This window comes from Terrapene carolina, unplaced genomic scaffold (genome assembly GCF_002925995.2).
Source record: "Terrapene carolina triunguis isolate 2854851 unplaced genomic scaffold, T_m_triunguis-2.0 Scaffold111, whole genome shotgun sequence".
NCBI lineage: Eukaryota > Metazoa > Chordata > Testudines > Emydidae > Terrapene > Terrapene triunguis.
This window is the reverse complement of record NW_020664462.1, coordinates 16,860,682-16,882,994: the sequence shown is the minus strand read 5'-3', so window position 1 is coordinate 16,882,994 and position 22,313 is coordinate 16,860,682. Positions and strand designations below refer to the sequence as shown.

Below are 22,313 nucleotides of genomic sequence, written 5' to 3'. Positions count from 1 at the left end.
CTGAGAGGGACGAGGTGTGGAGCATGCTTTCAGAAGACTTAAAAGAGCAACACTCATATACGTAAACTACAGAAACTGAACCACCAAAAAAGAAAATCAACCTTCTGCTGGTGGCATCTGACTCAGATGATGAAAATGAACATGCGTCGGTCCGCTCTTCTTTGGATCATTATCGACCAGAACCCGTCATCAGCATAGATGCATGTCCTCTGGAATGGTGGTTGCAGTATGAAGGGACATATGAATCTTTAGTGCATCTGGCACATAAATATCTTGCGGCGCTGGCTACAACAGTGCCATGTGAATGCCTGTTCTCACTTTCAGGTGACATTGCAAACAGGAAGCTGGCAGCATTATCTCCTGCAAATTGTAACCAAACTTGTTTGTCTGAGCGGTTGGCTGAACAAGAAGTAGGACTGAGTGGACTTGCAGGCTCTAAAATTTTACATTGTTTTATTTTTGAATGCAGGTTTTTTTTGTGAATAATTCTACATTTGTAAGTTCAACTTTCATGATAAAGAGATTGCACTATAGTACTTGTAGTAGGTGAACTGAAAAATACTATTTCTTTTGTTTTTTTACGGTGCAAATACTTATAATCAAAAATAAATATAAAGTGAGCACTGTAGACTTTGTATTGTCTTGTAATTGAAATCAATATATTTGAAAATGTAGAAAACATCCAAAAATAATATAAATAAATGGTATTCTATTATTGTTTAACAGTGCTATTAATCGTGCGATTAATCATGATTAACTTTTTTAATCGCTTGACAGCCCTATTTAATATGTATTACTGATGTGTCATTTAAATTAAATAATCTGATAAAAATATAATCAGGATCTTTATTTTGAATACAGGAAACTAAGTATCATCATAGCTACCTGTATTTTTCAATCTTTTTAAAGGGACACTACAAAATTAATAAGTCCAAATTTTCACCTACATTTAAAATTTCAATCCACATACCCCTCCAACACACACACACACACACACACACACACACACCCCTGATCATGAGTACTCTATCTGTTTCAGACACCTATGACTGAACAGGTGAAATACTAACTTCACTGGGCAACGCATTAACAATAAATGAGGGGTGCACTCTTATGTATGCAGTGGTCCTTTCCAGAATGAGCAGAAAGCACACTCAACAGGCGCAGTACAAAAGAAGTTTTCTCCCTAAAGTGCACGAAAAGCAGGATTCTTATACATTTCAATATCATGATTGAGCACAACACTAAAAAGTCGACAGACAAGCAGAAGAACATCGTTATAGGCATGCATGACACTACAAACCAGAGCTAAACTAGTTTTAGGCCTACTAGAGTTATAGGTCTATATTACTGGTACTTGCCTGACTTTTGGCACCATCATTCGGTGTTGCACCATTAGTGTGTGGCAGATTGATGCCATCAGCGTGAAGACTTCTTCACTAGCTGAATCTCTCCAGACCATATTCAGTAGAGTGTTTGTCTGCTGTTTTGTATCCAGTTTCTTTAGACACTCCTCAGTTATATACTGTACTGATATTCTCCCATCACCCTGTAAATATACCAAAAAAATAATCTGTTTTGAAGACTTCTAAGCTTTTAACACTATGGAGCCTACAGTTTCTTTAAACAAAGCTTCAGAATTTTACTATAAACAACACAATTCACTCTCCCACAAAATAAATGTATTAAAAATCATTTCACAGGCTACAGCAAAAGATTTTGGCGGTGGTTTAAACCCCCAAGGCAGGCAGGTACTTGCGTCAGTACAATATGCGCCAGATCCAATGCCTGCTGAAGGCACTAGAAAGACCACCTTTGACTTCAATGGGCTTTGGAGCAGACTTGTATATGCCTACTTTTCATGTCCATGCATATGGCCAGATCCTTATCTGGTGTCAAATATTACAGCTCCATAAATATCACTGAGCTATGATGATTTAGCCCATGGATGGGAGCCCTCAAATCTTTCATTGCCTCTCTAGCCAGGTGCATGCATCAATCAGGGCTTGCTCAAATGTATCTGGATACCTAACGCGTGTGCATATATATATATATACACACACACACACACACACACGTACGAAGAGTGCTCCGGGGAGGGAAGGGGGAGAAAGGGAGATGTGGCAGAGTGCTATTAAGCAGTAAAGTCTCCTCAGGGCAAGTTTTGCCTACTCTGTTTTAAGTCAGGTACAGTGGGGTATTTATCAATTATTGTAAATTGTCTCTGAACAGACCTTTAGATTCCATTTTTACCAAATTAGCATTCAGGTACCACAAATTTCCATGGAACGTTTAGTTAAAGACCTGCCAGCATTTACATTATCAAAACCTAAAAATTGTTAAGTAATGAAAATGTACTCCATGCAGTAAGTTGGCACACAGTGTCTAAACCCAAACCAACATTATTATTTTTTTTAATTGACAAGATGACCAGTTTATTTTTATGTTTTTAAATGCACTTGATTCATTTAAAGACATTGACTGACAGTACAACATTTGACATGCAAATAGTCTATCGCTTTTTTTATTTTGATAAAAAATATTTAAATAGAGAATTTATTAACATTAACAAAATGGCTACTAAAGACTTTCTTAAAAGGCATTTCATTTGGGTTTTGATTATGTACACTCACTACTCATTCTACAACAGCTGATAACAGCAATGGTAAACCTACTAAGGAATGGTATATAAATGATTCAAAGGTTCGTGCAACTTTAGCTCCATAGCAAAATATATATAATATATTGACTTTATATGTCAGCCTCATTTCTTTAGTGTGCTTTCAAAGCTACTATAAACTTATCTTTAAAGATTTTTTTAAATAAAGATTCTGAAGACTTATTTTGCATAGTTTTGTACATAAAGAAAAACAAGATTCTGGGGGCATATATTACTTTATTATTCACCCAAAAAAATAGTTTATTTACAGCTTCTTAGAAGAAGGTTCTTGGGTGATGCTAACACACTGCATGTAAAAAAAAAAAAAAAAAAAGTCAGTGTACATATGCAAAACTGACAAAAATCTGACAAGCAGCCTTTGCTGAGAGGTTGTTCTCAAGACCGGTTTGTATTCATAGTCAGCATGACATGACATATATAAATAGACAGTTAGAATAATATCCGAGTTTGGAGAGATGGAAGCCAAGGTACCAATTTCAGTACTTTGCCATATTACTGGAACATGGCATTAAAGAAAGTATTCTAGTTACTACAGGAAATGACAGAAACAAAAATACTGCAGAAAAGAGAACAATAACAACAACAAAATTCCTACTCAGTTCTCACAACCCAGCAGAGGGAAAAAAAGCTGGTGATTAAGCTATTTGTACCAAACCCACACCCTGTGAAATTTTACATATTGTATAAGAACAGATCTCAACTGTCTGCGTGTTCTGAGTGCTAATTGTCTTTCAAGAGAAAGCAGAAAGGATAACATCAAAGGAGTTTGAGTCTGAGGCTCTTGGTCATATTACTCCAACTTTTACTGGTGAATAACTCTTCTTGATTTGAGCATCAGATAGCGAATATTAATATAAATCTTGAAGATCATTTTCTTGATAGGTTTTCTTAACATTATAGAGAAAGGTGCTGTTTACACTGCAATCTCTATTGACTATTTATTAACTATATAGAGCAGTAGTTCTCAAACTTTTGTACTGGTGACCCCTTTCACATAGCAAACCTCTGAGTGTGACCTTATAAATTAAAAGCACTTTTTAATATATTTAATACCATTATAAATGTTGGATGCAAAGCAGGGGTTAGGGTGGAGGCTGACAGCTCGCAACCCCCCATGTAATAACCTTGCGATCTCCTGATATAGAGCAATAGGTGTGCAAGGTGCTTTGCAATGTGAAATATGAGGAATTTGCAATCTAATAATATAGATAACAAAATGAGTCAATTCAACATTAGCAAGGGATGATGATTAGCAAACTGACAAAGCAAAGAAAGCTGGGAAGTACAGTGCATAGGATGCATATTGTTTTTATTCTGCATGCCAAACTCACAGGAACTTTAGGATGTGATAATAGGAGTTATGTTGTGTTAACTATTATTACTTTTATTTATGATAAGGTGAAGGACTAGAAACCAGAGCACAACTGAAGGTTAGCAGCAGAATGCTAGCCAACAGAAATTAATACTGAGGAGGAATGTAAAGGAGACCTATGGCTGGCCAGGAGAAAAAAAGTCTATTTCAGGAAAAGCAAAGTAGCATTGAAGGGGCATGGAAAAGGCTAATAGGAGGAGAAAAATAGAGCTAGCACAGTATGCAGGGGAGGGAAGAAAGGAAGCTGTGAGAGCGCAAATACACACAAGGGTAGAGTTAAGAAGACCTCTTAAGGGAGGACAAGAACTCTGATCTGGCAGAGGAGCTAGAGAGCCTGTGCAGAGACTGAGGGAAAAAAGTGACAAAGTCATAACACCTGGAGAGAAAGATTTTTTTTCAGGTGTGTTTTGGACAGACTGAAAGGGAGCAAGGGGGTAAATCATGTGAAGGAAGGAGACTGAAGCAGTCAAGGCAAGAGATGATTATAGGCTGAGACTGACCGTGGCGATATTGAACAAGAAGTACCACCATGATCTGGTGACAACCTGGATTGGGTAGGATGAAGAGGAGGTTGGAGGAAAAGCATTACAACAAAATTTTGAATGACAACTAGATTAACTGAGTTGTGAACCACAGAGGAAAATGAAAATAAGTGGAATGGTGTATGGCAGTGCAGTAAACAGGTATGTGACCCTGCACCAATCTCTCTGCTGCACAGGGATACAGGCCTGCAAAGAGTCACACATGGCTGGACTCTTTGGCACACAAATGGAATGTGTTTCTATTGCACAGGATCCACAAATCCTGTATCAGACTCCACACAATGAAACTACACTAGTTCTCAAAGGGCTGTCCACAGCCACAAGTAGGGGGCAGGATTTGTCCCCAAGAGTAAACTGTCTCCACTTCTCTCAGTGTGTTGTCAACACAGAAGTTTCTTCATGTATTCTTGTTCTACAAAAATTATCAATTTCAAAGTTATAACTGTGTAATGGTTTATTTTAAACAACGAAGATGGCCATAATTATTGTGAAGTTATTTAAATCTAGTGAAACCTCAAAAGCTATTTTGTCTTCACACAAGCACAACTTCCCCGGAAAATAATGGATTAAAATTAGGGGGGAAATGAATTGGGGGGGAGGAGCAGTGTATACTTAAAAATGTTGCTAGCTCACAGCAATATTCAGATAATATAATAAATTAGGGCTGTCAACTAATCGCAGTTAACTCACACGATTAACAAAAATATTAATCGCGATAAAAAAATTAATCGCGATTAATCGCAGTTTTAATCACACGGTTAAACAGAATACCAATTGAAATTTATTAAATATTTTTTTCACCTCATACCAGTACTGTAATGCAGTCTCTTTATCATGAACGTGCAACTTACATATGTAGATGTTTTGTTATGTAACTGGACTCAAAAACAAAACAATGCAAAACTTTAGAGCCTTCTAACCCCTCTCAGTCCTACTTCTTGTTCAGACAATCGCTAAGACAAACAAGTTTGCTTACTTTTACGGGAGATAATGCTGCCCGCTTCCTATTTACAATGTCACCAGAAAGTGAGAACAGGCATTTGCATGGCACTTTTGTAGCCAGCATTGCAAGGTATTTACATGCCAGATATGCTAAACGTTCGTATGCCCCTTCATGCTTTGGCCACCATTCCAGAGGACATGCTTCCATGTTAATGACGCTCTTTAAAAAAATAATGCGTTATTTAAATTTGTGACTGAACTCCTTGGGGGAGAATAGTATCAGAGGGGTAGCTGTGTTAGTCTGGATCTGTAAACAGCGACAAAGAGTTCTGTGGCACCTTACAGACATGCGTCTGACAAAGTGGGTATTCACCCACGAAAGCTTATGCTCCAATACGTCTGGTAGTCTATAAGGTGCCACAGAACTCTGTCGCTTTTGGGGGGAGAATGGTATGTCTCCTGCTCTGTTTTACCCACATTCTGCCATATATTTCATGTTATAGCAGTCTCGGATGATGAACGAGCACGTTGTTCATTTTAAGAGAACTTTCACAGCAGATTTGACAAAACACAAAGAAGGTACCGATGTGAGATTTCTAAAGATAGCTACAGCACTCGACCCAACGTTTAGGAATCTGAAGTGCCTTCCAAAATCTGAGAAGGATAAGGTGTGAAGCATGCTTTCAGAAGTCTTAAAAGAGGAACACTGCAATGCAGAAACTACAGAACCCAACCACCCAAAAAAGAAAATCAACCTTCTGCTGGTGGCATCTGACTCAGATGATGAAAATGAACATGTGTCGGTCCACACTGCTTTGGATTGTTATTGAGCAGAACACATCATCACCATGGATGCATGTCCTCTGGAATGGTGGTTGAAGCATAAAGGGACTATAATCTTTAGCACATCTGGCACATATAGATATATCTTGCAATACTGGCTACAAATAGTGACATGCGAACACCTGTTCTCATTTTCAGGTGACATTGTAAACAAGAAAAGGGCAGATTATCTCCTGCAAATGTAACCAAACTTGTTTGTCTGAACGATTGGCTGAACAAGTAGTAGGACTCAGTAGATATGTAGGCTCTAAAGTTTGGTTTTTGAATGCAGTTATTTTTGTACATAATTCTACATTTGTAAGTTCAACTTTCATGATAAAGAGATTGCATTACAATACTTGTAGTAGGTGAACTGAAAAATACTATTTTTTTGTTTTTACAGTGCAAATATTTGTAATAAAAAATAAATATAAAGTGAGCTCTGTACACTTTGTATTGTGTTTTAAAAGAAATCAATATATTTGAAAATGTAGAAAACATCCAAAAATATTTAAATAAATGGTATTTTATTATTGTTGACAGAATGATTAATTGTACAATTAATCACGATTAATGTTTTTAATCGCTTGACAACCCTATCATATATATGCGCGGTAGACATTTGTGGCAGAAAAAACAGTTACCTACCTTTTCGTAACTGTTGTTCTTCGAGATGTTACTGCTCATGTCCATTCCATTTTAGGTGTGTGTGCGGCCACGTGCTCAGTTGTCGGAGATTTCTGCCTTAGCGGTATCCATAGGGCCAGCTGTGGCGCCCTCTAGAGTGGCGCTCCCATGTGGCAGTATATCAGGCGCCACCGGCCCTGTGCCCTCTCAGTTCCTTCTTGCCAGCAACTCCAACAGAGGGGTAGGAGGGCGGGAAATGAAATGGACATGAGCAATACATCTCAAAGAACAAGAGATACGAAAATATAGGTAACCGTTTTTTCTTCTTCGAGTGCTTGCTCATGTCAATTTCATTTTAGGTGACTCACAAACAGTGCCCATGGAGGTGGGCTCAGAATTCACATCTTAGCGGCTTGCAGTACTGCCCTACCAAAGCCAGCATCATCCCAGGTCTGCTGGGTCAGTGCATAGTGGGACATAAAAGTGTGGACAGATGACCAGGTGGCCGTTCTACAGATGTCCTGGATAGGTACATAGGCCAGAAAGGCTGCCGAAGAGGCCTGCGCCCTAGTAGAGTGGGCGGTGACAATCGCCAGGGGTGGCACCGTCACTTGGTCATAGCAGAAGCGAATGCAGGCAGTGATCCAAGAAGAAATTATTTGAGTGGGTACAGGGCGACCTTTCCTTCTGTCGGACACAGCAACGAATAATTGCGTTGACTTACGGAACGGCTTGGTCCTGTCAATGTAGAAGGCCAGAGCCCTTCTGACGTCCAGGGCATGTAGCCTGCGCTCCTCCTCCGACCCATGCGGCTTTGGAAAGACCAGTAAGTAAATGTCCTGGCTTGAATGAAATGGAGAGACTACCCTTGGGAAGAAAATTCAGGTGCTGCCTTAGCCGGACCTTATCCTTGTAGAAGACAGCATATGGCGGCTCTGAGGTGAGCGCCCGAATCTCAGATACCCAGCAGGCTGACCTCACCACAACCAAAAATGCGATCTTCCAGGAGAGGAGACGGATGGAGCAGGAAGCCAGCAGCTCGAAGAGAGGACCCGCGAGCTGTGACAGTACCAGATTCAAGCCCCACGGAGGGATGGGGTCCCTGACGTGCAGGTAGAGGCGCTCCAGGCCCTTAAGGAATCTGGCTGTGATATCCTGAGCAAAAACCAACCTGCCTTCAAACAGCGGGTGGAAGGCTGAGATGGCTGCTAGATGGCCCTTGATCGATGAGAGGGACAAGCCCTGGAGCTTGAGGTGCAGGAGGTAGTCCAGAATAAGCTGCAACGAAACCCACTCGGGATGAACACCCTTGTCTGCAATCCAGCAGGTGAACCATTTCCACTTGGCCAGGTAGGTCGCTCTGATGGAGGGCTTCCTTCTTCCCAACAGAACGCGCTGAAGCTCAGCCAAGCACTGCTGCTCCTGCGTGTTTAGCCATGCAGCAGCCAAGCCGTCAGATGTAACACCCTCAGGTTGGGATGCAGAAGACTGCCATGGTTCTGGGACAACAGGTTCAACCTGAGCACTAGCTGGAACAGGGTCACCACTGAGAGGTCCAGCAGAGTGCTGAACCAGTGTTGGCGCAGCCACGCCAGCGCTATGAGGATGACCTTTGCCCTGTCCTGTTTAATCTTGGTGAGGATCCTGGGTAGCAACAGCACCGGAGGGAAGGCATATATCAGCACCCCCAACCACGGAAGCAGAAAGTCATCTGACAGGGCTCCTCTGTCCATGCCCCCAATCAAGCAGAAGACATGGCATTTCCTGTTCTGCCAGGACACAAACAGGTCCACCAGGGGAGTTCCCCACTTGTGGAAGATGGAACTGACCACCTTCGGATGAAGGGACCACTCGTGGTGAGACGAGAACGTCCTGCTGAGGCGATCTCCCAAAGCGTTCTTGATCCCTGGAAGGTGAGCAGCTACAAGATGCATGTCGTGCAGCAGACAGAAATCCCAGAGCCGGAGAGCTTCCTGGCAGAGGGCAGATGTCTAGTTGGCAGCTAGTATCAAGCGGTGTGCCCATGGGGTCGGTCCTGGGGCCAGTTTTGTTCAACATCTTTATTAATGATCTGGATGACGGGATAGATTGCACCCTCAGCAAGTTTGTGGATGACATTAATCTGGGGGGAGAGGTAGATACGCTGGAGGGTAGGGATAGGGTCCAGAGTGACCTAGACAAATTGGAGGATTGGGCCAAAAGAAATCTGATGAGGTTCAACAAGGACAAGTGCAGAGTCCTGCACTTAGGAAGGAAGAATCCCATGCACTGCTACAGGCTGGGGACCGACTGGCTAAGCACCAATTCTGCAGAAAAGAACCTGGGGATTACAGTGGATGAGAAGCTGGATATAAGTCAGCAGTGTGCCCTTGTTGTCAAGAAGGCTAACGGCATATTGGACTGCATTAGTAGGAACATTGCTAGCAGATCGAGGGAAGTGATTATTCCCCTCTATTCAGCACTGGTGAGGCTGCATCTGGAGTATTGTGTCCAGTTTTGGGCCCCCCCACTACGGAAATGATGTGGACAAATTGGAGAGAGTCCAGCGGAGGGCAACGAACATGATCAGGGGGCTGGGGCACATGACTTATGAGGAGAGCCTGAGGGAACTGGGCTTGTTTAGTCTCCAGAAGAGAAGAGTGAGGGAGGATTTGATAGCAGCCTTCAACTACGTGAAGGGGGTTCGTTCCAAAGAGGATGGAGCTCGGCTGTTCTCAGTGGTGGCAGATGACAGAACAAGGAGTAATGGTCTTAAGTTGCAGTGGGGGAGGTCTAGGTTGGATATTAGGAAACACTGTTTCACTAGGAGGGTGGTGAAGCACTGGAATGGGTTACCTACAGAGATGGTGGAATCTCCATCCTTAGAGGTTTTTAAGGCCTGGCTTGACAAAGCCCTGGCTGGGATGATTTAGTTGGTGTTGGTCCTGCTTTGAGCAGGGAGTTGGACTAGATGACCTCCTGAAGTCTCTTCCAACCCTAATCTTCTATGATTCTATGACCTGGCTCCGCCTTGCCTGTTGACATAGAAGACTGTAGCCATGTTGTCCGTCAGGACCTGGACCACCCTGTTTTGTACATGAGGTGGAAAGGCTTGGCAGGCTAGTTGAATCATTGATATTGATATGTAGGGAACGATTGCGACTGGACCAACGACCTTGAGTATTGAGAGCGCCCAGGTGGGCTCCCCAGCCCAGGTCCGAGGCGTCGGAGCCAAGGGTAACCAATGAGACCGGGGCCGCAAAGGGAACTCTTTCCAACACCGACGTGGGATCCTGCCACCAGATGAGGGATGACAGTATGCTGTCCGGGATCCAGACCACCCAGTCCATGCTGTGCCAGTTGGGAATATAGACCAACGTCAGCCACTCCTGAAGAGGTCTGATGCAGAGTTGTGCGCGCCCGACCACATAATTACATGCTACCATGGGGCCCAACAGCCTCAGGCACGTGTGGGCGGTGGTGAGTGGGTGGGCCCACAGGCCCGTGATGAGATCCGCCATGGCCTGGAACCGAGTCTCGGGGAGGAAGGCCCTGGCCCGAGTGGAGTCGAGGACCATTCCAATGAATTCTGTGTGTTGTACTGGTGTTAAGGTTGACTTTTTCTCGTTTATGATCAACCCTGGATCGCAACAGGTGGAACATACGAGGTTGAGATGTCTCCACAGCTGAGCCAGAGACCAGCCCCTTATCAACCAGTCGTCAAGGTATGGGTAGCAGGAGTAGAATCCTCTGCCTTCCATGTTTTAAGGGACCTTTTCCACTGCCCCCAGGTGCAGGAGGTTTTTGACCTCCTGAACGAGGAGTTGGTCATGAGAAGGGTCCCTGAAGAGGGACGGGGAAGGAGGGTTGGAGGGGTTGTCAGCTATAAACTGCAGGGTGTGGCCCAAAGAAACCGTACCTAGTACCCAGCGTTCCAAGGTGACGCGGGACCAGGCCGACCGGAAGGGGTGGAGGCGATTGACGAAAGGGAGGGTTGGATCCAGTACATTGGCTGGGGCGCCGTCCTCGAGCTCACCCTTAAAATGACTGCTTCTGGCCTCCCTGACTTCTGGAAGGGTCAGGTTGGGCAGCCGGGTGGGAAGAGGACGGGTAGCATCTCTTAGGCCCTTTGTCCATCTCCTTTCTTCTATAGGAGCCAGACCTGGGAACCCCCCAAGACCTAGACTGCATCGGAGGAGGTGGCAGAGGACAGAATGGCTTCCTGGACTGCTGAGGGGTGTGCAAGCCCAGGGATCGGAGGGTGGCTCATGAGTCGTTGAGCCCATGGAGCCTAGAGTCAGTTAGCTCAGAAGAAAGCCCTGAACCCTTGAATGGCAGGTCCTGGATTGTGGTCTGCATCTCTTGGGACAACCCAGAAGCCTGCAACCAGGAGCTGCATCTCATGGCCACTGCCGATGCGACCACCCTGGCAGCTGAGTCCATCATGTCCCACATGTGAAGGACTCCCCGGGCCACCGCCGTGCCTTTGCTCACTAACGCAGCCAACTCTTGGACATGTTCCTGTGGGAGGGCCTCCATGAACTTATTCAGGGAGTCCCACAGGTTACATTTATAAGGTCCCAGCAGGGCCTGGTGGTTTGAGGCCCGAAACTGTAAGCTGGCCGTCAAATAAACTTTCCTGCCGTATAAGTCAAGTCTTTTGGCCTCCTTATTTTTCAGCGTTCCGCTGGGGTAGCCCTGCCTGTCCCTTTCGTTCACTGCGGACATGACTAATGATGCCGCGGGAGACGAGTATACAGATACTCGAAGCCCTTTGCAGGGACATTTCTTTTCCGCTTTCTTTATTCTGTCAGCAGAATAGATGAGGGGGCTTGCCACACCAATTTGGCTATATTGAGCATCCCTGGGTGGGCAGACAATGCAATTTTTGCCGGTGTAGTGGCCGAGATGACATTGAAGAGGTTGTCTGCCTCCTCAGCGACCTCCTCAATCTGCAGGCCAAAACAGGTGGCTGAAAATTTAAGGAGGGCCTGGTGCTCTTTAAAATCGTCCAGGGCACTGCTGGTATGGGAGGGTCTGGCCACTGCCTCATCCAGGGACGACGAGTTATGATTGTATCTCCTGAGGGATGGTGTCATTCCCTCCCTTGTCGGGATAGGGCTCCCTTGGTGTCGGGGTATGGTGCGCAGGCTCTGCTTCTGCTTCAGTGCCGTGTTCCGAAACCAGCAGTACCTCAGCTGGTTTGCCCGATGCAGCCAGGGGAGGGCTGGGAGTACTGGACCAGCAACACCAGCACCCTCCACAGATTCCAGTATGGTCGATGGGGGGGCCACGGCTCCTGCTGCGTTGGTCTCCCGCATTGGAGGAGAGTTGCCTCATCTCGGTGACGGGCTAAAATCGTGGTCTGACCCTGATCACTATCCCTCTGGTGACCACAGCAGGGCCATTGAGGCCTGGGTCTGCCTACTGACCCTGGTAGGCGATTGACAGGGGGACCAGGAGAAACACTGCCTGTCAGAGGAACGGTACCAGGATGAGCGGGAAAGACGCGGAGATCCCGAACAAGCCCTCCAGGACAGAGACCAAGGATGATGAAACCTTCTGGGAGAGGGTGTTCAGCGTGTAGGCGACCTATGGCCAGACGGTCGTCAGTACTGGCAGTATGGGGAGTGGTGCCACAAGTCTGGAGTCCCTCGCCTAGTAGGAGGCGATCTCGATGGAGATCTAGGTCGTCTGGCCAGTAAGCTAGACTGCGTTGACGGGTCTTAAGGGTGCAGCGATGGGGACTTGCGCCTGCGATCCGGCGACCTACGGTGTTCCTCCAGTCTATGCTGCAGCACCCCAGTGGCTTTCCCCTTCGGTGCCGCAAGCGGAGCTGTATTGGTCACCTGGAGTGGCAACTCCGGAGCCAGTCGGCCTTGCTCCTTTGCAGCTGGGACCGCTTCAGGCACTGAAGGCCCCATCACTGGCTGGGAACCCCTGCCACTGCCCAGGGTGGGGGGTGCGTGGCTGGTGGGTCCGACCTCCACAGTACCCCCATGAAGCCCCATTGCGGGCGCATAGCCTGACACAGGTCCTTTGACCGAGGCCTCTCTCTCCTTCGGTGCCGAGGGGCTTCTTTTCTTCAGCCTCTTCTTCGGCGCAGGCCAAGCCCGGTGCCGGCAGTACGCTGAGTGCCAAGGCCGAAGTGCTGGGTATAGGTGCCACGGTGGAGGATTCCAACACTGGGCGAAGAGCAGTCTCCATCAATAATGTCCTCAAGCAGATTTCCCGCTCCTTCGGGGTCCTTGGGCGAAAGTTCTTACAGATGCGGCACCTGTCTTTTCTATGGCCTTCTCCCAGATGCTTAAGAGCGTTATCATGCGGATCGCTGATTGGCATTGGCCTGCTGCATGACACACACAGCTTGAAACCGGGGGAGCGGGGCATGTCCCACTTGGGGCAAAGTTCCAACTGGGACTCTATTGATTACCTAACACTATCAACTATCTATGAAACTATGTACAACAACAACTAAACCAGTCAATGGATAACCGCTGCTGCTCTTGCGAAACAAAACAAGGCGCTCCAACCAACCGTCACAGATGGTAAGAAGAAACAGAGGGCACAGGGCTGGTGGCGCCTGATATACCACTGCATGGGAGCGCCACTCCAGGGGGGCACCACAGTCAGCCCTACGGCTACCGCTAAGGCAGAAATCTCTGACAACTGTGCACATGGGCGCGCACACACCTAAAATGGAATTGACATGAGCAAGCACTCAAAGAAGAATATATAATTTCTCCAAGGAGAGAATATAATATTTTCAAGTTGCAAGATTTGATGGCTGTGTTCCTTGACAACTCAGTGTTATCAGATACAAGCCCTATAAGGTCCCCTTTAAAATACAAAATTAAACTAGGAAAGTAAACTGTCATTCTTTTTCTATCAAAGTAAATCATTCTTATACTGTCTTCCTGCCTAAATTAATTTTAACAGGTCACTTTTTTCAATAACTTTATTTTGCTTGAAAATGACAAAATCTGAAAGTATATTAAGTTTAAAAAAAAGTGTCTTGATCTTGGCAAAATTTAATGTAGAAAGCTATTTTGAGACCCGTTCATAAGCAGTTTCTATAAATATTTCTCTGTAGAATCCAACATTCACCTCCCATCTTTTCTCCTCTAAGAACAAGATTAAAAATAAAGGAAGCCTTTAATCAGATAATGTTTTATGTAGCAACAAATTTTTTTAATATAAATGTGTGTCTTAGGATTGTGTTGCTGCTCCTGTACTTTTAAGAATCCTTGGTTATTATTTGTATTCTTGTAGTGCCTAGAAGCCCCAGTCATGGACCAGGACCTCACTGTACTATGCGCTGTACAAATACAGAATTATATTTAGGATTCCATTAAAAAAAATAATGACTAAAAACTATCTACCTCAGAAATTTACATTCAGAGTTCCATTTGTATGTATGTGCATATATATATATATGCAATACAGAAATGCTTGTACATAACAAACACCTACTAATCAGAGTCACCTTTCTTTACAATGATCAAGGCCTATGCCTCCCTCAGAGTTCCATTCTTTTCCACTGTAAATCACACTACATGATGCAGCCAACTGCATAACGTGCTACCAAACAACTAACTTGCCCAGCCACATAAAGTGCATTATAAACAAACTACAGTACACCTGGGAATGAAAAGTTTATACTTACGGCTTGTCTATACAGAACAGCAATGTGCACTACAGGGGTATGATTTCTAAAGCACACTAACTTGTTACACATTAATCAATCTGTTTAGACCCTGCTGGTGCACACAAAAGGTTTCCTAGTATGCTTTAATGTAATACTATTTGAATTAGCATCATATTAAAGGACACTACGGAATCTTTATAATCTCCAGGCACCTAAATACCTTTAAAAATCTGGTCCCAACTGACCACGAAGGTCCTAAATAAAAAATTCATCTTCAATGTTTTCGTGCACTTCACATTAAATAAACAAGGAATATATATTTTTTTAAAACAATACAGTAAAATTTGTATTATTTGGTTCTAATAACCAAAATAAGCAGTCTCTTTACCGCTGATGCATGTTTCACTGCATCAGCGGTAAAAGAAATGAGGGGAATACAATGAAAGTGCCTTCCTCAATTTTAACTATGGTGTTGCTATAAGAAGATTTTATTCAGAGTAACTCTTTAACGCTTACAGGTATGGTCATCATCTTACTGATTTCTTCATCCTCATCTTCAGAATCACTGGTTGCATCTTGACAATTTGCACCAGTAGCAGACACAGGTAACTGAGAAAGAAATGTTTGGAGTACCCTTAAGTACACAAGTAGCCCTTCCTCTGACAGGGATCCTACAGCAAATAAACAGAAATAAAAGAAAAGTAAGCAGATCATACTGTACTACCGCTGAATAGAACAGTGTTCAACAGGAATCCCATATCAATAAACAACATGCCCAAAAGCTTACAATTAAAGTATGCCCTATATTGCAAACAATTATATGAATCTTGGAGTGGGCTGTAAGAAGAATACATCTAATGATCTTCATATTTTAAATTGTCTATCACTTTTGATTTCTTTTTCAGACCATGAAATATACTAAAATATATTATAGTGATATGTAACATGCCAATTAAAAGAACTATATTCTACAGTACACAAAAATTAATTTTAACTGAATAGATTATATATTTTTCATACCCAAATATGTTTCACCAACTGTTAAAACAAAGTAAAACAGCCATGGAGCTCTATCACTTTTTCTTGAACGCCTGCTTTCTGTTAATAGTGCATTCAGGAAGAGTTCATAAGGGAAAAGTGTTTGCATATCTGCAAGCGCTGGAATGATGAAATGGAATATCTGATCTGTAAAAGGTGCTGCCAGAAACTCCTCTGTGAAGGCAGCAAAAATCTGTTGCCTGAAAGGGGGAGAAAAAAGGTTCTTTACAGAAAATGTAAACATAATTTTTCACCAGCACATCCATGAAGTGATTGATCATCAACTTGCGAGTCTGAACACATTATTTTATCCATCAAGGAAACTATGTATAGCTTCATTCCTTAATTCTATGCCACTATACTAAACTTGTCAGATTACTCAAAAATTAATCAGCCCTTCTCAATATTATTCTATTTGTATTTTTCTTTAAAGCCTAATGCACCCACATAAAACTAGTCTGAAACTATTCCAAGATTATGAAAAATTATATTTAACTGAATAAGTGCTGTAAAGAATTTCAGAAAACCTACTTCAGTACATTATTGCACTATCACATAAAACTTTTTTCTGTAATACTGTGCACTCAACAGCACATATAAAATCTTAACTAAAAACTGCATGTACCCTATGTATCTCAGATAATAATGAGTTGATATACAAATATTGAAAGATCTCCTTTGTTTACCTTGCACCCTCTGGACAGGAGCTATATGTAAAGTGCAATGGTTTCAGAACATTCTCTAGCAGTATTTTTGCAATAGGAACTCGAGAGACATCAGAATATTCAATACTCGATGGAAGCTTGTTATTAATCAACAAATAAAGCGACCTGTAGAATCCTGAAACAAATAAAAATATATGCAACCATTTATTTCTTGAGTTGTAAAGAAAACTGCAATTTATAATTAGGAGCTCTTTACAATTCATAGCTTAAAGTCTGATTTAAACAAACTGTAAAAATGCAGCAAAAAGCTATACTCATAAAAGAAAATGGCCAGGTCATCAACAGTTTTTTGGAAATGCAGTTTATTTTGTAAATTGCAGAGACAAATAAATGTACACAGAATTAGCCTGACTTTCAAAAATAACCTGCTCCTGCTGAACTGGCTCTTTAAAGCAGTTGCCACCTAGACACAGTATACTAAATCTCCTATTTCTCTGAACCCATCCACCTGTCACATTTCTGTTTTTTTGGCCTTTTGGACACCATCAATGGCTCCCACTAGATCCAAAGCCTTCCAGAGTATCATATGACATCCTACACACATACCTGCTGTTGGAGGAGTGTCACAATTCTACAAACACTTCTGACCTCCACCAGTCTGGATTGAAAATTGTTCCTAAATTGTGGATTTCTTGCATAATAACATGATGTTCCATTGACTATGCCACAAAGATGTGGATGGGAGGTAACCTGAACAGCATCCATGTCAATAAGATGCAAAGACTATTTCATGATTCCATCCTATCCTTAATTCACCTTCTTGCTTAATGAACTTAAAAGTGTAGAGCATCTGGAAACTCACGTAGATTCAAACATTTTCTAAAGATATTACAGTTCTCATATGCTTTTATCATCAATAATAAAAACCATCCTATTCAAATTACCTGCTCTAGTCTGTGAAAATCAGTCCATGACAACAAGAGACATCACAAAAGCATATTTGGAAGGTTTCTAAGGCATTGAAAAGTTGAACTAACTTTTCCATCCTTTGCACTGCCTCTTAAAACCACACCTGAGAGAGTTTAAACTTGCTCTGCCAGCACAGCATCACATCATAATAGCTGAAAGTGAAGTGCAGTAAACATAGTACTCTTATGAAGAATCCTTTGTTGCACCCATTTCCTGAAAAGAACATTCACTGTTGTCAAAACTGGAAATGTATATTTGAAGCTCACTCGTTGGAGACTATAAAACATTTGTTCAACTTTAAGTAAGAGGGTATGGTTAAAATAGTGTGTCTTTTAATTGTATTTCTCAAATGAAGCACTTCTTCTCAAGTGTACACTTGTAAATATGGATGTGCACTGAACTTGCCCTGTAGCTTACATTTCAGTTAAATTGATATTACTACTTTTAAATTGCCTTAGTTTGATAAATGGCCCCTAGGTTATCTAGATTTCATACATACCTACAATTTATTAATACTAGGGCTAATGAAGGGGTATTTCAGCAGTAAAAATTATTTGAGTTTTGAAGTTCCAGAAATCAGTTTCTTATTTTTATAAGTTACAATGCCTTTATATTGCCATACACACTTTTTCTTACTATAAGGCCATGTGTACACTAGGAAAAAGGTGCATTTTTAAACACAGTAGCTAATGCATATTAACACGTATTGAGATTCTAGTACTGACAAGGCAGCTGTAGCTCTAACATCTATGAGTTGATTGAGGTAAAACCTAGGGCCCCTCTAAATTTTACCCTTACCAACTTACATGTTAAAATTAATGGTTACTTTATCTTACAGTTACTGTTGCTCTTTGAAATGTGTTGTCCATATATATTCCATGATCTACCCTCTTTCCCTGTTATTATGAAGTCCCATAACTCATGGATTCCATATTGGCAAAGGAATGGAGGGTCCCCTGTCCTTTTTCCTCTCAGGCGAGCGGCACAAGGACAGTCAGGGCACAGGCATGGCCCCAAGGATGACTGTTGGCCAAAGGAATCCAAACTCAAGTGCACAAGGCACATGCACACCAACAGAAGAATATATGTGGACAAGTACTTGAAGAACTACAACTTGCCTAGTCTATATTAGGATTTTAACACATTAGCTAATACGCGCTAACATGAGTTAAAAATACATCTTTTTCCTAGTGAAGACAAGGCCTAAAAGGCTGATATACTTTACCTACCCCTCCTCCAGAGGAACACTGCATAAAAAGTTTCATTTGTACTCTACTCCAAAGCCAGTATTTAAATCAATACACGCATGCATTTCAATACATAAGCACATTCACAGATAACCACTGTGTCCTTTACAGGCCTTTCCAGACGCTATGAATAATTAAAAATAAATATTTAAAAATTATTTCCGTGTGTTTTCAACCCTTTGAACTTCATTTTTAAATGTGAATATATTGTTTATCACTTACCAAACCCTGAAAACTGTTTTGTTCCCCTTTTTATGGTGCAATTTCTTTTCATTAAGCAGCTCTTGTGTCCCCTGGACCAAATCCCACTTGCCTTAACTCACTCGAGTTATTATTAACAACTTTGTATTACAGTAGTGCCTAGAGGTTTCAATGAAAAATCAGAGGCCCTTTGTGCTAGGACAACATATCATAAATAACTGTTAAGCTCTTTGGGGTAGGGGCTATATGATAAGATGTAACAAGAGGTGGAAATAACAAATGGAAAGTACAGGGGATGCAGGAGCTAAGGTAATAGTTATCAGAAGCACAGGCTAGATGGACTGTGTGCACAGTTTAAAATGATATAAACAAAGATCACAAAAGTGTTTTTACAATTACTCGGGTATCATGTATGATTAAAAGGACAGCACAACTGCACTTATCATGCAGTCTTACTATTTTTGCTTTTTGTACCATGATCAGACAGACAGCTAGATTTTATGGACTTAGATTTTTAACCTATCCAGATTTAAATTCCCATACATCAATTTTGAAAACTGGACGTTATGTAGTAACAACAAGCTAACATCACTATATGGAGGTGACAGCTTCCAAAATACTTTATACAAGAGCTAAACAAAGATACAAATTATGGTGTTCTTAATAGCATACTATGAAAATTTGTAATAGCTTCTAGGCAAGCCAATTAACGTATTGCAATCTCACTCACACTGTATTATGCTCTGGTAAAAAGTAATTTCTGACTGTAGCAGTTCCATCTAAATCAACAGTACCAGAATAAGAGCAGGATTTAGTCCACTATGTATGTTTTAAACCTTTAAAATATGGATCTATTCCAAGAAGTGACTGTAGAAATGACATCCTGGAGTTCTGTGGTTTTTTCCTATAAATGGCTGTCAGGTCAAATATGATCAGTTAAGAAGAAAAAGTTTTTCCTTTCCCTTTGATATGAATCTGGCAAACTCAACCCAGGATCAGAAAGCCAAACTGCATTCTTTCCTTCTTGCACATCCCACAAGTAATAAAAGTTCCACAAGCCAAATTACACCCTCAGTGACACCTATGCAATCCGTTTGCTTTCAACAGGTTTGCACAGGTGTAACTGCCTGGAACTTAGCAAACAGCTCTATTGATGATGGAACAAAGGAAACAGAACCTAGCTCACTATCTCTTTGCTGTGTTGGTGCTAACAGGATTAAAAATTAACAAACACTTTAACACCATTTAGCAGATAAAGGAAGATCATCTGTTGCACAAGAAGGTAACATTTTTACGAAGTCATTTTTCAGAGTAGAACTGCAGTTTGGGTTTTGGGGGGAGGTTATTTGCGCATATGTAAAACAGCAGTTAGAGGAATGAAGCATATTCACTATATAATATTAGCATATAGTAAAACACATTGCACTAGCAACCTAGTAAAATATACAGTTTAGAAACACGATTCCAAAGAAATCAAGTACTGAGCTGTAACTTTTTGTTCACAAACATGTTCATTAAAACTATGGGTCAGTGTCTGCACTACTTAATGTTAACCATAATGTCTGTTGTCAAAATACAATGTGTTTCAGTAACATGGCCTTCAGCAGTTACACATTTGTTCAAAGTTTGTGTTTTTACCACAACTTCTAATATTCCTGCTACTGACCTTTTTGAACCATGTAGTGCAAAATTTGTTCAAATACTGATGCCACATAGTTGGCATCTTGTAAAACAGGTAAATACGTATTCTCAGATGAAAATACCTCAAGCATTCTCATAGGAAGTGCAACATTCAGACTGTCATCGTTGCAGTTTTGCAGTAACCTGTAAATAAAATAAAATTCACAATTAACATGAGAGGTTTTTCCCATTTAAGTTAAGATTCATGCATACTTTTTAAAAATTGAGCTACAAAGATTTTCACATCTTCCTTAAAAATAATCTTATTCATAATGGATTTTAAACATTCTCAGAACTTCAACTATCTTTACAAGACAAGTGCTTCAACAACTCCGGAACATAGGAATTGCCAAACCAGATCAAACTCATGGTCCATCTAGTTTAATATCCTGTCTTTGGCAGTGGCCAGCACCAGCTGCTTCAGGGGAAGGAAGGCACAAGAAACCCTGCAACAAGAAGATGTAGGATAAACTTGTCCCACACAAACATGTAATTCTAATTCCAAATACAGCTTGGTTTAAACCCTGAAGCATAAGGTTTTCTATTCTTTCCTGAAGTCTTTTTTTCAGTAATAACTATAACAAATCTCGATATTTTTCTTTTCCATACAAACATCCAATTCCTCTTTGCTAAATTCTTGGCCTCAATGACTTGCAAAGTTTAGTGGCCTGTTGCATTCACTAGACAGACACAATCATTATGAGACTCCTCAGAAGAGAAGTCCAGAGTATCTATTTGCCAACAGTTATGACATGAACACAGAAAATGAAGCCAGGTCTGCCAGGACTAAGCTGTGTGGGATTCTGGAGAGGCAGCTGAAGATAGTCAGATGTCGGACAAAAGCGCTGTCCTCAGCTACAGAACAAAGTGCCAGACATTCTATTCTCTATACTTCTTTGCTAAACTATTCATCAAATACCTGCAACTACAAAAATGGTGGAGAATAAATATATGACACCATGATCGGGTGGGGGTGCATATGGGCAAGGAAAATTAGGAAGGGAAAGGTTAAAAGGACAGCCCCAAAATGAAGGAAATAGTGCCTTAGAAACCTGGATTGGATCAGCTTTTGAGTTCTACCATGGGAAAAATGGAGTTTCACTCCGCAGAACAATAATGAAGCCTATGGTCCATATAATCTAGTTTGTATTATATAGATTATTATATTATATACACACACCTATATTATAGTGAAAAAAATCAACAATTTATAGGGCCACTGCCAACTTGAAATCTAGCCATTAAAAAAGCATTAAAAGTAGTTTCTGTTACTATCCCTGCCCCAGAGATCCCCTGCCAATTTTTATAATTTTACTTTTCCTATCCCTCTTTTGCTATGTAAAAAGCCAATTCAAAAAGAGAGAAAATGATAGGCTATACAAAGAATCAATGACACTAAGAATACACAAAATACTGACAAATGCACAAAGTAAATAAACTAAAAACCAGAGAAAAACATTTCCACTAATCTCTTTAATTTATAGTAATTTTAGGTGTCATTTGTAAACGCACTAGTTAAAAAAATGTCCAGAAAAAAAAGGATGATTTTAATTGACTGTGTCACTTTGAATCAAGAACAAAACATCTCAAACCAACCTAAAAGCTCGGACAGGGTAACAAGCCTTATGGATGGGGGGAAGCAGTAGATCTGACTTTTGATACTGTCTCCCATCACCTTCTCATAAACAAACTGGAGAAATGCAACCTAGATGGAACTACTATACCAATGATGCATAACTGGTTGGAAAACCTTTCCCAGAGAGTAGTTATCAATGGTTCACAGTCAAACTGGGTAGGGCATATCAAGTGAGGTCCCGCAGGGATCAGTTCTGGGTCCAGTTCTGTTCAAAATCTTGATCAATGACTTAGATAATGGCATAGAGGATACACTTATAAAGTTT

At 41.7% G+C, this 22,313-nt stretch overlaps 1 protein-coding gene across 1 annotated transcript in view; it reads right to left on the bottom strand.

Annotated features, from left to right (window-relative positions):
• The window catches only part of UBE3C (ubiquitin protein ligase E3C), a 201,894-nt gene that overhangs the window by 150,834 nt on the left and 28,747 nt on the right, over nucleotides 1-22,313 (bottom strand). The window contains exons 6-10 of the mRNA XM_026652083.2: nucleotides 20,399-20,556; nucleotides 16,337-16,490; nucleotides 15,633-15,850; nucleotides 15,129-15,283; nucleotides 1,362-1,549 (exon numbers count right to left, since the gene is read on the bottom strand). Coding sequence (XP_026507868.1) covers nucleotides 1,362-1,549; nucleotides 15,129-15,283; nucleotides 15,633-15,850; nucleotides 16,337-16,490; nucleotides 20,399-20,556 — 873 coding nt within the window. The remainder of the gene's footprint in view (nucleotides 1-1,361; nucleotides 1,550-15,128; nucleotides 15,284-15,632; nucleotides 15,851-16,336; nucleotides 16,491-20,398; nucleotides 20,557-22,313) is intronic.